Raw genomic sequence first — 18345 nt, 5'->3', positions numbered from 1 at the left:
TTTTCTATATAGACAAATAAATTAATATAGTACTTAAGTTAAGACAATTTTATCAATATAATAAAATATTACAAAGATCATATGTACATATAGTTTTTTTGTAATCATTCAACTCTTGTACCAAACTATCACATTACACATAATACATCCTGATTTATACAACAAATTTAACTAAAATTTTATAATTTGAAGTCTAATAAATCCAAATCATTAAGAAAAAAACATAAAAACGGATAGATTTATTATCCTTAAATGAATTGATAAAAAAATTCTAAGTTTACAGACAGACAAATTCCACTCATCAAATATAGATTTCTATGGTAAAAATAATGCTCTAAAATAATGTGAAGAAAAAAAATAAATAATATATCACAAACACCTGTAAGAAGAATAACAAATAAAAAACATATATGACAGACCAATCCTACTGCTAACTTTTTTTTCTTTGACAAAAAAATATGAAAATATTTATATTTAAATTTACACTTTTGCCCTGGGGATAGCACAAAAACTTGCATCCAACACATTTCAAATCCCAGAAGCAATGTACAGAATTCTAATAGAGACCCATATATCAACCCACCCAGAAACAAATGTGTGTTCCTCAGCCTCATTCCTCTAAAAATTGGAAGGACGGGTTCTCAAGAAGCTCGGCTGCAGTTGTCATCTCCGTGAAATCTTTTTCCTTCAACGAGGTGGAAAGATCATCAACCGAGAAGGGAATGCTGCATTCATGCACGCCACAGATTATTATTATTATTATTATTATTATTATGTTTTTCCGCAGTAAAGAAAAGCAGAGAGATCCACACCTGGAGTTGTCATCCAACAAAAAGGAATTGCTTTCAGCATTGTTTGAATCTTCTGTCATTAATATCCTCATACTGGAAATCACCTGTTTTGTTAACAACACCAGATAAAAATAGATAAGGATGTTGTTATTTACGACAAAGACAAAATGTGTGCGTATGTATAAAACAAGAGAGTCGTACAGCTGGAGATACGCTTCTGGTGTTGTAATTGTCATCCCAGTACAAAGTACAAATCCTGTAGAGCTGCTGGACACTCAAAATCTGCATTGAGAATTTGAGATTGTATTCCATTTCAAATCAATTTATTATACATTAATGATACTTTTAATAGATAATTCTATCCATTAATGAAATTTGTCTCAAGAATAGTTACTTCAATTGAGTCTATTTGGTATAATAATTAAAAAAAATGACGCGAAATCAAAAGATTTAACTTTTCACACATTTTGCACTAAAAATCTCGATAGTCAAAAACCCTTGCACTTAACTTTGACCATTTTCAAAAATGATTGTGATAGTGACAAAATACAAATTTTTGAAAAGGCTAGTTAAATAAATCTCTCTAATTAAACTTAGAAGGCAAGGCAGGTGTACTTGCAAAAGAGAAGATAAAGGACTTACCGGGCACAGGTCATTGGTGATTTCATCATATGAAATCCTATACTTCTGATGTATGACCTGTGTGTGACACAAACAAATACAATAAGCATAAAAGAATATTTGATGCATTAAATGTGCATATATATGGCCGTGCAAGTTAACATAGAATGATATGGATGTTTTTTTATTGAAAATCATTAGAGGGAAGATACATGAATCATGAAAAATACTGAAAACTTACCAAGAATCCAACGGATTGTCTTATGTGCTTGAGTTCATCCCACGCAGATCCAGCATACTACAATAAACCAAGGAATTTTCACACAAAAAAAATGAAAAAGAAGAGAGACTTGCAGGTATCATGAAAAGGAAATAAAGATCTCATATAGGCAGCATTGCAGTCTGATTCGAAATATGCTCACTATAAGGCCAACAAAAGCTACTTGCCAAAGCTCCAAACAAAAGTACCTCATCTTTTGCTTGGCAGCACCATAACTCTAACTCTGCTAACCCGGCCTTCACATATTCCCCATTGCTAAACGTACAACATTCTTTACGTAAAAGAAGACTGAAACATTAAATGTTAAAATAGAAAATTAGCCAGTTAATTAATAGAATGCAGATCCAGTTTTGAAGTAAATTTTTACTAAGATGAACAAGTGAAGCAAGTGTACCTGTTAAAAAGTTGAACATTTATAAATGAGAAGGCCTGTGTAAAGATCTTTTGGACTAGAACTGGAGGAACCTGAATATATAATTAAAGGTACAAAAATGAATAATTAAAGGTACAATGCTAATCACTTGCTGGACCTTTATTTTTATATATTTAAAGGTACAAAAATGAATTCCCGGATACGTACAGAGTTGTCTTTTAATGCACCAAGACAGTTATTTAGACACTCGATAATGCTCTGCCAGTGATTTGATGGAGCATCTTTTCCAAAAGACCTCCCTGATCTTAGCAAATTTCCCTTTGCAATTCTTGGAGCCTATGGAATTGAGATGATTGTTGAAAATAATAAGTTACCAATGAAGTCATAATTGATGCAATAACTATTGCATTCTTGACATATCGAACATCAGCATATAAGATATTTCCTTGGGTATAAAAAAAATAAGAGGGAAATAACATTGCAAAAATGGAATCATAGAAATAGGTAGAATAGTAGTTGTATAAAATATTAGTTCAAGTGGTCTGATACTGCCATGTATCTGTCTATATGATACGGAATAAATGTTAGGGATTTGGCTGTCAGTCCAGAAAATTTACACTGTAATTAGGATACGAGAAAGGATAGACAACGGGAAAAATCTTGACTAGAAGGTGACACATCATTCCCTATACATTTTTGTCGAGATTTTTTCCCGTTCCCTATCATTACTTTTAGGATAAATATGTTATTTTTATTAGATGATCATAATTATTTAAAATAATCATTGATAAGAATTTGAGTTAGTTATAGCTGGATGAGGACATGTATACAATATTTTTTTATTTATTTTTAAAGGGTCAACTTTTATAGAAAAGAAGAGCGCAAGAAGCGTTCAATGATTACAAATGAGGGAGGGAAAAAAATCAGAAAACAAAACAAAGTGAAAGACAAAACTAGGAGCCAGATGCCGATAAAGTCAAAAAATTCCCATCCTGTACAAAAAAACCACTCTTCCGAATAGAGGCAAACGTATGGACAAGGAAATAGATGGTTGGAGGTACCTGAATGCACAAGGAAAGCAATGAGGCAAGCTCCTTCTTCAAGTTGTCACGAATGATGCCATAGATCTTCTCAACGTATGCTGTGAGCTGTTGCTTAAAGAGTAAAGCTGGGTATTTGGCTTCTACTTGTCGTACTACCTCTATTATGGGCGCAAGACTTGCCGAGGAAGGAGACGAGCGAAATCCCTTAAAATCCAGAGCAAAAGGTATTGCAGTCATGAGTACAAATAGAAGAAAAAATATATATTTTATTGCAAATCCTGCATAGATGTAAAATACCATGGTCATTCTTCCAAAAAGTGACGTCGGATTTGGTGGCTTCTTCTGTTGGGTTGAACCAGGAGCACCACCAGTTTTTAAGCTCTTCTGGAGCAAGAACAATAATGTTGAAGTATTTGACAACCAATATGCCATGAGATCATTATTATCCTGACTCTGCAATGAGACGAGGTATATTATATTTCAAATTTCTTAATTTGATAAGTGCAAAAGTGAGTTATATAGTAGTATATGAACACAATGTAAGAGATAACTAATTGGATAAATAAAAATTAAGGACCAATGGAAACAAGTATAATAATACTATATGATATCTATGTTGATTCAACTCAATTTGAGACCACTGGTAAATAAGCCCATTACTAGAACAAATTCAGCATTTTTTATTTGACAAGAGAACGTTTCACAGCACGAGTTGCTGTATGGGTAAAATGATTCTCTTGAAAACAAAAGAAAAATAACTTTAATCAACAGTAAGCTTTTCATATGTGGAAGTGGAACAGTGGTTTTTAACAAATTACCATCAATTGCTAAAGCAGACTTAATTTATGTAGCACATACAGTACTTTTCAGTTGGTATTGAAGATGTCACAACATAGATATGTTAATATATTCTGTCATTTTATCTCATAAAAGTCATACAGCTAGGCCATTCCTTGTTTCATGTAGAAAAAAACATCCTTTTCATAAGAACTGGATTACTTCCAAATTCCCTAAAATCAACTTAGTTAAATTGACAGTGTAAAACACAGATATGAAAGAAGTAGCAGATACCTCAATAGAAGAACCAATCATCTGAATGAGACGATCAAACACACTCGTCCTTTCAGCCTCAAAAGACTTCCAGTGAAGGAGACATTTGTATATGGTAAATGCACCAACAGGCTTTCCCTGACTGAAGCCTACATTCTTCATGACGCAGGTGATAAGAGAATCGACATTCTCCTACAAAATCAAAGTCCAAAAGCTATAAAATTGGACACATGCTATGCACGTAAGCAAGCAAATCAAGAAGAGAGAGACAAAGACATGTCTCATATAATCGATACATACATGTTGCCGATCCGCAATGGATCTTCTGAGCTTACTCTCAGCTTCTGTATCTAACATCTTAACAGGTGTTACTTGAGGTTCCTGTGAAAAAGTCAAAACACTTTTAGCACATGATCATGACAGAGGAATCTCTCTTGTGAAGGAAGAAAGAGACTGATAAATTGACATTGACCCTAACCTCTTCATCAGAATCATGACCATTCTCCAAAATCTGTATAAAGTTTGTAAGAATGATTAGAGAAATTGGTCAACAGTAGAGTATTATGGAGAGTTGGATTAAGAACAGATTTACCTTAAAGAGGGGTGTTCGTGGTTCCCTCTTAACAGGGGAATCTGAAAAGGTTTGATGCTGCAGAATTTGTTTCTCAGATTCCATGTCAGAAATCTTTTCTTCAAGTCTGCAATTTCGAGACAAAAAAAATCAAATTATGTAACGGAAAGTTTAATACAAGTACTAGTTTTGATTTGGTGGTGCTGGTCATGTTGGAAATAATGAACAACCTTTGCATAGCAGTCTTCAGCTGAATTATCTTTGTTTCAGCATCCAAAGCCTGCTTCAATCTCTCCTCACTAAGTTTGTTTGCGTCTTCATATTTTTTCTCAGTTTCACCAATTTTCTGTTCCAAAGAACTAACAAGAGTCTGTAGCCATATGAACAAAGAATTTAGTAAGAGAACAAAAAAAGGTTGAATCACTTTCAAGAAATGTAATAATATTTAAGGGAAATTGTGTAAACAATCTATATTTCACATTCTTACCTTGAGTTTCTCATTTTCAGTGGCCAGTTTATCCATAGCAGCATGGTCAATAACTGGAACCTCCTGGATAACTGGGACATGCTCTATTACCTTCTTTGCCATCTCATGTTCCTTTGTCAGCAATTCTTTAGTTTCTTTGAATTTAAGTTGCATATCTTCCAAAGAGGATTGCAGTTTCGCAGTTTCTTGCGTTTTAGCTTCTTCCAAGTCAGCCTAGTGAAGATAAAACATTAAATGAAAGGAAAACGATGTTTCCATGAAAATGTTTACACACTAATAGTTAATTACGTGACACACTATAATTTTTTTCATGAAGGAGCCATAAGTTTACTCTCTAGGACAGTCAATTTACAGCCGACTTACTCACACTAATAAGCATCATAAAACGTAGTAGGAAAAGAACCTCAGCAGGGTGTCACTTAAAGCAAAATATCAATTGCTTATGAAAATATATCAGAAGTAGCTTCTTGTATACATAAATGACTTACTCTCATGCGCTTCTCTAGCTGTAACCGCCATGTTAGTTCTTCAACTTGCTTCTCCAACTTGTTCTTCGCAGCTTGGAGAGCACCAGTCTCTTTTGCAGCCTGAATTTTGGATATAAATAATTAAAATGAATTTGTGCTATTGAAATTTGTGAGTTTACATGATGACACTAAAATTAAAGTGTACTAGTTCAGCTCATTAACAGTTCATGTTCTTATCCAAAAATAAAGTAAACTCATTTCCAAGAGTTAACCCAAATGTGCATTAAGGAAGTAGATTGACCTCATAAATTACAAATAAGGACAGAGTTGCATTTTGGGCGAGCGTACAAGAACAAAATATTTGACGTGTTTATTCAACAAGCAGAACATTAAATGACTAAAGATTCTAGATTGATATTTTTGTAATTCAATCTGCAAAATCAATATACTCTAAAGTAAAAAGAGAGCTGAGGGGAAGCAAATGATTAAGTTGAAAAAAATTAAAAGATATATGTAACGGGAAGGAAAACTTCACCATTTTGAGATTCCGCAACTCTCTCCGGGCGACTTTTCCTCTCCAGGCACATTGCGTAGTAATTGCAGCTTTCTTTAACTTTGTATAGTGCAATCTTGCCAAGTATTTGCGACAATGACTCTGAAAAAGCAAAGTGAAAACCCTTCAAATCACGCAAAGCCACATTACAAGGACCCCAGGCTGCCAAGTATTCAGTTATCTTCAATTCATCTTACATTTTCAAAAATCTAAAGAAGCAATATTTTCTTTACACTATCCTATTATTGTTCTTTGTGAAAATACTATTATCTTATTATTTATATTGTACCAACAATTGTTTTCCAGTCAAAGATGTTTGAGGTAGATAATATCCAATACTAACTACAGTCTTTAAATGCATAAAAAATATAAAAAAAGGGTATCAATTAATCGTTCCCTGCATATGAGGAACAAAAGTATATGGGAAGATGCACTAGATCACGCAAATAATATCAGGAAATGTAATAAAACATTTTTTATGCATAACCATTTAATTTTAAAAATACATTCCTCACATATGGTTACCTGAATAATTATTGCAGCTTTTGTTTGCTTTTGGAACCGAAGCTCATTCCGTGCAGCCATTCCACGCATACCAGCCTGAATAGAAACAGAAGAACTGCAGAGTTCTTTGTAGGCTTTCCTTGCAAGATGCATGCGTAAATTTCTTTGAATTATCACAGAAGAAGCTTCTCTTCTCATGCCCTTGTAAGTTTGCCGAGCAAGTTCTCCTGAAACCAGCAATGACAGAAAAATGTTACATACGAATAGAAGTATTGTCAGGCAGGATTCAATCGAATGCAACTCATTACCTCTGCAAACAGATTGAATACGAATCGCAGATAAACGCAAAGCAATGTAACTCTTCCTCCCCATATATGAACGAATTTTCCGTTGAATAATGCTGGCCGATTTTCCCAAAATCTCACTTCTTCGGGCATCTAAGTCGGCCATTTGTCCAGCCCTTAGGAATACCTTAGTCTTACCAATCTGCAAATATAAAAGAAAACCCATCCAATAAATTAACATGTTCTTGAAGACAGCCAGTTCAAGGCCCGTAATTCAACAATTCATCCAATAAATTAGAGCTTCTGCATTTTATTGTATGAGCTTACTCATTTTAAGCCATCTAGTCAAAGATTACAATTCAGAGAGGAGAAATACTGATGAGTGATTTTCTTTGGGCCATAATTACCTGATAGCCTTGAAGTCCCACCTTCTCCAAGACCTTTTTGCTTGCAACAACTTCATCCGGGCTATGATAGTTCACACAAATGAAATTCAAATAAATCAAACATTTTTAAATTAAAAATCAAAAGGCCAAAAGTTCAGGCATATTGTTCATACTACCTTCCATCCAGAGCTTCAGGGGCAAGCATGCTAAAACGGTCTACAAACTCAGAGAATGTTTTTCTTGTAGGATATCCTGCACAACTAATCCTAATGGCCTCCATGACACCCTAAAAGACAATAAACCAAAATGTTAAGCGGCTTCAGCTTCTTCTACAAAGAATAAAATGTAGACCTTCTTTTGTTGATAACAAACAAGTCAAGATGCATCTTACCCCACACCTAAGTTGTTGCAGCACGTTTTGATTCTCAAAAATAGATGGCTTGAGAAGGTTATTGGGCTTCACACACCGAATATAATGAGGCTCTACAGAACTTAAGGTTTCGAGCAATTGTTGCAATTGTAGCTGGAAAGTATTATTGAAAAGGTCATCATTATAAAGATATTGTAGATAACATGTAGATGATTTATTTGCACCTATAAGTTTATAAACGAGAGGGGAGAGAGAAAAACCTTAAAGCGTGAACCTATTGAAGAAAATTTGGATTTAGAGGTTTCCTCAGAATGTGGGAACAAATCAGCCACAAAGTGACATAGAGAAGCACCCAGAAGATCTTGATGTTCAGCTATAACATAATCTTTGTTCTTGTCTAGGAAAAACTCAGTTTGGTACGTGACCTGAAGGGCGTAGGAGTCATAGGAAATATCAAACGTCACTTTTAAGAATTCATAAAATAAATAAACTCCATTGCCCATTTGGAATCGGCATCTAGAAAATAACAATTTGACGATGACGTCATAAGAGGTTTCAACACAAATGGAAACAAAATTTACTAATATTTATGGTCCAAATGCAGATTCAGATAAACTACTGATCCAAATAAAACAACACAAGAAGAGGAGACTTACATCACCAGCATAATGGCCAATGGTGAAATCAGTACGGGATAGCTTGGGCTTACTGAACCGCTTGTTGTTTTTAAATGTTTGGTAAAGCTTTTGAGCAAATGTTTCATGTGTTGATCTGGGGAACATACTACAAGATGACAAGAATATCAATCACAGCTTTATTATTTATAGTCATTAGCAACTTAGCACTTGTTAACTATATGGGATGTAAGGATACAGTAGAACTTACCAAGCTTCATCTAAGAGCGCTATTATGCCACCGGGTTTCTGGTATTCAAGAGAAAAACATTATTGAGATAAAATATACAGCCAAGACTCTTGTGTGATGTAAATGGTAATCTTGGTGAAATATCCTAATTTTACATTTTGGTAAGAGGTGTAATTTTCTTCAAAATGCAAACAGTTAATAAGCTAAGGCACACGTGCTATGATCACTATTGCAATTAAATTGGTTGGACACCAACCTTTTCAATGAGATCCAGAACATCTTGATTATCAATGAACTCAATGTAGCTCCAGTTAATTTCTTCCTTTGTATACTCTTCTTGTTCCATCTTGAACACATGCTGTATGAACAATAATTTACATAAGCAAAAAATATTAGAAGACCCGCAATGAATATGTGCAAAGACGCGGTACTCCAAGCCAACCTGATTGAAGTGTTGCTGAAGTTTCTCATTTGTTAAATTAATACAGAATTGCTCAAAACTGCAAACATTTACAACAATTTATCAGAAAATCGTGAAGAAGGGTGAGAAACTAAAAAAAAATGGCATTTATCATCCTAGGCAAGTTCTCAGGCAACCATTATACTCATAAAAGCACCTATTTAAATGATTTCCATACTCTTAATCTAACATTAAACCTGATTGGAGAACAGAAGAGGAAACAAGAGTGAATTTTGCTCACAATATCGAGTCTTAACTAACTTGAATAATATCTTATAGAGCTCATTTTCTGTCATCATTTTTCATCATTAATAATAATCATAGCGTACCAGTTAAGCACCTGTTTGTCTTAAAACTCTCGAACCCATAAATGTCGAGCACCCCAATGAGGTACTTGGAGTTTGGATCTTGACCGATTGAATTATTAATCTTGTTGACAAGCCTGTTAAAAAGAAAAGGAACAAAGCAGAGACAAATCAAGAAATGAAAGAACCATTACATCTACTGTCGTCTGTCTAATACGGCTGGATGATAGCTATATGAATGAACAATTATTGGCAAATGAGGAGGGTGGTTCACACACTTACCAATCAAACAATCTTGAGTATATGACTTTTGCCAATGCATCTCTACTAACTGTTGCTGCTTGAGGATCTAGCCATTTTGTGATAGTTTCATCACGAGTTACAATAACACGCTTGCAAAGTGAATCCTCTAATGCCTTTGGATCACACCTGGAAAAAAGAAAAATGATACATCTCAGAACTGTGGTTCTCTTATAATACTGAAAATGATATTCCTTTGTTTTTCAGTTTACAGATGCCAATTTGTGTATTTACATTAAAAGTTCAGCGGCAGTCTGGAGATGGAACAAAGATTTGTCATCCTTAGGACAAGACGAATCTGATTCTTTTCCCTTGGCAAACTCAATGTTCCCAAGATGGAGGATTGAAGCCACAACCCGAAAAATTCCATCCTGCAAAAAGACACAGAATTAACACTTATATATGTGTAGAGCATCATCAAGAACTAGTGTTTAGCAGCATACGAAAAACCCATAAAATACCTGCTCCTCAGAACTTATTCCAACGACATCCATAGCTCTCCTTGTATCAAGATATTCTTTAGCATCATCCACTCCATCTAGCTCATAACAATTCGTTTGATTTAAATAATGGAACGTCCTTGGGTTCCCTAATTTGAACCTTTTAATATCCTGAAATGGTGAAACGAGATAAAATTTCACCAAGGCATACATAACCAAACATAACAACCCATAGTTATTGTACAAATTCAATCTTAAGAACCAGTTTCACCAACAAGATTTCCTGGACTATGCTTGCTTATATAATTAGTAACAAAGAAGAAAAGAAAATTAAGAATACCCTTGGTAATTAATCTTCTAAATGGGTATTTAAATGAAGATGTCACAACAATAAAAATTTGTGCACCTATGGCTTGTTATATCTAAATGTTTATTTATACCAAATGATGAAGTTAAGAATTATAAAACATCAGTATTGGTTATGAAGCATTCAGCCAGTGCTAGCTATTCTGCAGATAATGAATAAAAAATGAGTTATCACTATGAAATAATATTATGACCGGTTACTCAACGTCGGCACACTTATTATGATCATGAACAATGCATCACATTTCTATTTTATAATTATAAAAATCAATATTCTTAACAAACTATTATCTTTCCAACCAAATATTTTAAAATCAGTCATTAAATAATGTTAATAATTAAATATTATAAACATATGCTAAAGGTTGATAAATTCTTATTGTAAATATTTTTGTATTAGAAAAGGGTACAAGAGAGAATTACAAAATTAAAAGTTGTAGAAAGAAGCCAGCGTGTGCACATATTACAAAAATGGTCAATATTGGAAATCGAGAAGAAAAAGATACTACTAATAGTTTAAAATGGGGCACGATGGTAGACCATGGGAGGAACTAGTAACATATCATCAACATTTACCAATCAACTCCAAAAAATCCTCGAAAATTGGGCGAGGGACATTGAGTTCCAAGTGGGCAGTGAAAATGTCACCTACTTCTATTGTGATAAACATTTCTAATGCATCTTGATGAAAACAACACTAATATAATTAAGGTCTCTTGTACAATTGTCTAAATATTCCAAAAAAAAAGAAAGGTTACTTACCTCAGGTGGTGCGGAGCAAAGCATGTAAAAACAGTGATAGTTTCTCTCTGGATCAGACACTTGGCAAACACGTGATCTTTCAAGCAAGTAAGTTCGAACGGCAGCTCCAGAAATTTTCCCATTCTCGTCAAACTGGATCTCCACAAACTTTCCGAAACGGCTATGGATATCATAACACGTCAACAAACAGCACAAATAAAAAGTCAATAATTCAGAAAATTAAGATACCCAAAAAGATTATCATGAGGCCAATGTTCACCTTGAGTTATTATTTCTAAGGGTCTTTGCATTACCAAAAGCTTCTAAAACTGGATTGGACTGTACAAAGAAAAACACAAGCAAAAGAGTTTTACAATGGAATTAACAAAACACAAAACGATACTCACTTCTCAATCTCAAACCATAGTATTCTTACCTCCAGGACTTGCTGCTCAACCGTCCTCCCTTCAGCTTTTACCCTCCCACCCATATACGCAAGATATCGCATAAGCAATTTTGTGCTTTCTGTTTTGCCAGCACCACTCTCGCCACTAACCAAAATAGCTTGACTTACACCTTCATTGATCATTTGTCTGCATTCACATGCCAAGTGTCTAGTTATTAATATATACACTCAACATATTTACTTATAGTGGGAATAATTAATCATAAATTTACCTATAAGCCTCATCAGCAACAGCAAATGGATGAGGGCTCAATTCACCAAAAGCAGTCCCTTTGTATTGAGCCATCATATGGCTGTCGTATAGATGGGGTAGCCTCCTAAAGGGATTTACGGCAATCAATATGTTACCTGTGTAAGTCTGAAGGCAACATAAAGTTGATTTATGATACATACTAAATTTGTGGTGAAAATGGTAGATGTGATAGAACAAAGTTAATAGCAAAATATACACAGAAACCAAAATGCCTTAGTCCAAATCTCTTTTTTTTCCTTTTCTTCGAATTTTAGGAAGCTAGAACGACCCCATAGTCATGTCCCCGCTTCAACTTAAGGCGTTCTTAGTGTGAATCGAACCTGAGACCTTTGGTCTCTTAGGCAAGAGTACTCTTGCACTTGAGCTAACCTTGTGGGTTCTTAATCCAAATCTCTCTATGAGAGAGAGAGAGAGAGAGAGTTGAAAAAAATGAAGGCTTACATATATTTCATTGATGTCATATCTAGATTTTAAATTTTGTAGAAGCCCTGGTTCATGCAAATATGCCAACTTTGTCATATCATCCACTCCAGACGGTGGGGCTTCAGCATCTTTGGGGTAGGCATTGGAAGCCTTAACCACAACCTGCATTTTCAAAAGGGACTCATTTAAGCATCTGAAAGAATAAATGTGCAAGGAAATGGAATGAATGACAAAAAAAAATCGTTTGAATACATATAGCATGGAGAGATGGTATGCAAAATATAGATTCTTACTGTCTTCCCCGAAGTGCAAAGAACTTTAAGATCATCTCCATGGACCTCCACAACTTCTCCATCTATCCAAGCCACTTCAGGATCTTCTATCCAAACTAGAGATCCAACACCTAAACTTGCAGAAGCCTACAAAATGGTGTAACCATGATTAATCCATCTTTATTTAGGCAAGTAATACCGAGAGAGTATAGGGTGAAAGTGGAAATATAAAACCCAAAAACAAGGAAAAAGAATGAAGCAAAAGAAAAAGACAGGCCCCAATGCCCCTTTCTGATATTTTATTGCATGAATCAAATTTAAGGTCAAGACCATTGAAACAGATGTAGCAGATACACAAGAATAGAAATGAGTTGACTGGGGATAGAGTGAAGCAAATACCCAAATCAACCAACCCTTTTCATGTCTTCATCAATGCATGTAAGAAATTGCACACCAATATGAATTTAAACCCCAAATAAGCAAGGTGATTACAAAATACAAAAAGAAAGCAGGAATCCATTAAAGAAAAACTTCAAATCTTGAGTCAAACAGAGGCTAGATGAAGTCAAACTGAAAAAACCCATATAACAAACAACTGGATCTGCAAACCTATATACATATAAGCAAGTTATTCAATCAAAAAGAAGGATTAATATTCATAAACCAGACGACCAAAGCAACCACCAAAGGAACAACATTTGAAAGAGAGTTACCATTTGAAATAAACCAACCGGATCGGAAGCCCAGGCTTCCGATTCTCTCAAGAATCTACACGCCAAACACAATCAAATCCTTCAGATCAATTCTTAATACAAAACACCGCCAATTTCAAATCTAACAAATGGGTTCAATTCTCCTTGACCCTTTCTTCGTTTTCAACTCTTCTTATGTCCCGTTTGAATACCAATCACAAAAAACAACAAATGAACTTCCTTTCTCCACCAATTTCTCTCTTACTTTCTCAGGAATAAACAGTAGTGTACAACAAATCGGCAGAATGAGCTTAAACCCAGTATCCTTTTCTAGATCAACAAGAGAAAGAGAGAGAACTCTTGAGTATATAAACCGGCGCTATTTTTGTTATTGTTTGTCTGCGTGTGTTATTTTCTTAAGCTTTTCTTCTTCTTCCTCCTCCTTACACCTTTTCTTTTGATATGTGAGTCGTCATTGACTTAAATTAATTAACACAAATTACATTATTATCAAGACTCATTAATCGTTTTATTATTACGAAATTCCCATTACACCCCCTCCCTGGTCTCGAAATTACGAAATAGGAATATTAACTCACGGGTCTTTTGTCAGACCGACAATGACCAAAGTTGTCTTAATTAGACCATTTCAAACCTTTTTTTTATTTAATAAAGAAAAATATAATTTTCTAAAATACATGTCTGAAAATTAAATTATGAATAAAATTATATATTTAAGTTAACTAATCTTATCCAAATAAAAAAAATATTTTTTTTTATTTAGAAAGTTAATATAACAATCTCATATTTTAAAAGTAGGAATATAACTAATCTTTAATTTATTTGAGATAATTTTATTATTTAAAGATTCACATATTAAATTAAAAATTAAATTGTTTATAAAAATATATATTTAATTAAATATCAATCAATTAATAAGATGATAACGACCCTCTTTATTATCCTATATATCAAAATAAGTAACTGAATAAAATAAAATAATTTATTTTATAGGGTATTATCAATAAGTAATTAATTTCAAATAAAAATTATCAAATAAATAATAAATTGTGTTACCATATCAATTTAATTTAAAGTTAATTGGTAAACTAATATTTTTGTTTATTTGAGAAAAAATAAATCATATATAAAATTAATATGTCCATTATTATAAGAACTTACACTTGGCTAATTAATTTGTTTACAGAATTTGTAAAATAAATACTTCTTTGTCTTATTTTCTTACAAGTGTTTAAAACCCAGAGCATTTTAATATTTGATATTTTCTAACATATTATAAAGAATATAATAATATTGTACAAATAAATATCTAATGTATATTTAATTAGAATGATCTATGACCAATCAAACAATAATACCTTTGAGAAGGAGTCAATAATTAATGGAAAATAAATAAATTAAAACTCATAAAGTCTTAAGGAAAACGGCAAGTAGGTGTTTTAATTGTGATAATATATAATTTATATATGAATCAGCCACCAGTTAAGAACATGTTTTAAATAGTTAGTTGTATTATAATAATAAATAATAATAAACTTAATTTTTTTAATTAAATCACTTTATTATTGTATTTCTTCATATTTTGTAAAACTTATAATTTATTGATCAAAAATTTTAAATATTAAAAAATACTTAAAATAACAAATATCTAGTGGGGTTTCTTTATATAGGAATGAGTGACAGATTCTATTGCACGTTTCCATTAGAACAAGATAAGTTGAACGGACAGGATTGTTCTATGGGTTGGTTACAGATAGATCTGAGCCATTGATTGGCATGCTAACTAACAAATTATGACCTGCATCACCGCCTAAATAGGTGGGATTATTAAACATATTTATGATTATGGGTTGACTTAAGATTGGATATATATAATTAAACTTTCTTTTCACTACTTATGTATAAAAAATTATAATGAAACAAAAATAACATATGCAATGGGATGCTATTTTTGGAAAAATAAAAAATAAAATGGTACAATAAATATTTATGACTAAAATAGATTTTTATAACAATGTTTGGTGAAAATTGCTCAAGGACAAATTTATAATCCTATCTCATATTTTCTTTTATTTGAATTGCTTATTTTTGTTGGTTTTTTTTTTTTATCTGGTGTTAGATTAAAAAGATTAAGACAGTGACCGATTTAAGAATTAAAGTTGTGATGGACTTAAATAAAAAAAATAAAAAATTAAGATAGATAAGAATTATATATAATTTATGTGATGTTATACTGTAATAAATGCCTAGTTATTGAATTCTAATCGAATTTTAGTCAAATTAGAAAAGTTTAATATGATTTAAATATTTTGATATAATTAAAAGACCATTATATAAAATATATAAAAAGGGAATAATGAAATAAGGATGGTGAATACATTTTATTTTTCAATTCATTTATTAACACTTTCAGTAAACCTAATCGTTGTTCTTTCAAACGGGTATGAATATTGCTTAATGTCTTCCTCTTTTAATCACAGAAGTAAATAATAAATTAAATTAAAAAAAAATAATTTGAAGTCACCTTCCTATAAAATATATATATATGTGCTCAACTCAAAACGCAATATAGGACAAAACACAATTTCCAAACCAAAATCAAACAATGTCACAGCTTTGAATGTGAAAAACCAATTTTTTAACGAACTAAATTGAGATTTTCTTAAAGAACAGCTTAAATAGTTTTTTTATTTATAAATTTATAATTATATATTATTTTATTTTATTTAAAAACATATATGGCTAATAATTACAAGGAAACAATAGTATTATAAATTAATAATTATATATGGTTTTATTTAAAAATATATATTGATAATAATTTACATATTTGTTTAAAGTGAGACTAAAACTCATAATTAGAAGAACTGATCATTATTATCACTATATTATATTTTAGATAAAAAAAAACAAATTAACTCCTAAAATAGGAAAAACATAACATAACATGTCACTATTTTTCATACAAATAACAACAAAAATTTTTTTTAAATAGAATCACTATAAATATAGAGGAGTATATGATATTTCTTACCACTGTCTTTAAGTTGTACCATTCTTCAAATTGAGAAAAAAAAATCACATAAGATATGAATGGAATGTGAATCCACATAAAATTTTAAAATAAACTCAATTTAAAGAATGATACAGTTTAGGACTCATAATAGAATACATGACATTCTATTACCCAAGTTCCATGACAACTGACAAATTGAATTTTTGGTTTATCAACATTAAATATAATGATCAATTATCTAAATAATAATAAATATCATATTTATAACATTCAATGATAAATATTTTTAATATTTAACTGTATAAATATGACTAAAAACCAAAATATTATTCAAAAGAGCTAATGTTTAATATTGCACTTATTCTAAACAAAATCCCAAATTATAACTTAAGAATTAAGGCCACTAATAGATTTGAGTAAAGAAAACAAAGTTTTATCTGAAAGCTAAATGTAAAGTGTTAGCCCTTGGATCAATAAGGCCCAATGGGATTCATAATTATGCATGGTGTTTTCTTAGATTTTAATTGTATCTTCAACTCTAAATTAGATTTACCCTGTAAACAAACTTTGAATTTGGTTTAATGGAGCTTTCATTAGTCATACTTCTAATAGAGCATTACATAAAATTAACATAAATTTTGTATTATAAGTTATACAACTTTTTATTGATACAATAAGTCATGGCACTTCATCTTAGTTTCTTAAGCAAACTATTATCCGTTAAGTTGCCAAAAATATTATATATATTTATGAAAAATTCTCAAAACTTATTTAAAAATTGTTTTTTTTATAGTTATTAAAGTACTTGGATTAGAGATGACAACGTGTACTTTATTTGTTGAATAGTGAAGTATTCATCCAAAATCCAATTTTCATTTACTACCCGACTTCGAACTCGACAGGTATCTCTATTTGTATTTCATCCCCGATTTATTGGGTACTCGATCCCCGACAAGTACCACATTACCCGATTAAAATATGAATTTATATTTATTATTTTTTAAATATACTAAATATTAAAAAAATGGATAATTATGGTTTAGAAGTTAGAGAAGAGGAAAAAAGTTGAAAGATAATTAGTAAAAATAAATAAAGAGGAAAAATATTTTATTATTAAAAAAAATGAAGATTAAAAGATCTGAGAAAATATATTTAAAAAGACATTAGAGTAAAATGTGAGTATGACTAACGGATATACGAAAATTCATATTCAATTTCATACCAATTTGTTCTTATAAATTAGTATGTATAATTGAGTGTTCATTTATATTTAATTATATATCTTTTTTATATTATAATATGTTAGGTATAAACTATTTTTTATTTTAACTCATTTATTATTGAAGATTTTTTTATTTTAAAATATTTATTCAAATATAGATAAAGAATCATTTAAAAAGTTATATTTTATTACAATCACTTTTAAAAATGTTCAAAATCGAAAGTAATAAAGTGAAAATAAAATATATGAAAATTTTAGGTAAAAAATAAATTTATAAAATAAAAAAGTATTTGAATATATATATATATATATTTAATTTATAGTCTTAATTAGGGATGACAATTTAAAACCGCCCCGTGAAAACCTAACCGAATTGTCTCGTTTGGGACGGTTTTTCTCTGAAACCGAACGGGGATGGGACGGGGATGATATTTGTGTCCCCCGCCCCGAACTCGCCTCGATCTCACCCCATTTCTGCCCCGAACACTATAAATATAATTAAATATAGTAAATCACCAATATATTTATTTATTCACTATATTTTATAAGAGTTGTAAGTTTATTTCTTTATAAAAATATAAAATTTCAATACATTTCAATATATATTATATTAAAAAATCCGTTTATATAATTTTATTTTACAATTTTATTATTTTAAAAAAATATATTTTATTAATGGTGCCTCGCGGAGATTCCCTGAAACCGAATAAAACCGAACGAGGCA

General features: G+C 31.5%; 1 protein-coding gene across 1 annotated transcript; it reads right to left on the bottom strand.

Annotated features, from left to right (window-relative positions):
* Positions 1-216: 216 nt before the first annotated feature.
* LOC124937931 (myosin-6) lies at positions 217-13787 on the bottom strand. The gene is made up of 39 exons (XM_047478267.1): positions 13384-13787; positions 12692-12817; positions 12417-12560; positions 11935-12080; positions 11693-11849; positions 11537-11595; positions 11278-11437; positions 10171-10320; positions 9944-10080; positions 9692-9838; positions 9445-9546; positions 9087-9144; positions 8901-9002; positions 8666-8703; positions 8437-8563; positions 8041-8205; positions 7802-7933; positions 7587-7696; positions 7432-7492; positions 7049-7226; positions 6762-6967; positions 6219-6338; positions 5705-5803; positions 5217-5429; positions 4960-5099; positions 4751-4856; positions 4637-4669; positions 4459-4539; positions 4180-4350; positions 3406-3561; positions 3127-3312; positions 2273-2401; positions 2087-2157; positions 1881-1980; positions 1654-1710; positions 1434-1490; positions 993-1073; positions 813-895; positions 217-725 (listed from the first exon to the last, which is right to left on the bottom strand). Exons 1-39 carry the CDS (start codon positions 13384-13386, stop codon positions 611-613), a joined length of 4506 nt encoding a protein of 1501 aa, XP_047334223.1. The 5' UTR covers positions 13387-13787; the 3' UTR covers positions 217-610.
* Positions 13788-18345: the final 4558 nt, after the last annotated feature.

Source organism: Impatiens glandulifera, chromosome 5 (genome assembly GCF_907164915.1).
Source record: "Impatiens glandulifera chromosome 5, dImpGla2.1, whole genome shotgun sequence".
NCBI classification, from domain to species: Eukaryota; Viridiplantae; Streptophyta; class Magnoliopsida; order Ericales; family Balsaminaceae; genus Impatiens; species Impatiens glandulifera.
Note: the sequence above shows the minus strand (reverse complement) of the source record. Positions and strands in the feature narration are given on the sequence as shown.

What these genes read in the sequence shown, in the direction of transcription:
- LOC124937931 (XM_047478267.1), bottom strand. An exon ending in GTTGCTGATGAGGCTTATAG is followed by an intron (nt 11,850 to 11,934) that starts GTAAATTTATGA and finishes ATGTGAATGCAG; the next exon opens with ACAAATGATCAATGAAGGTG. An exon ending in GACAATCCGTTGGATTCTTG is followed by an intron (nt 1,491 to 1,653) that starts GTAAGTTTTCAG and finishes TGTCACACACAG; the next exon opens with GTCATACATCAGAAGTATAG.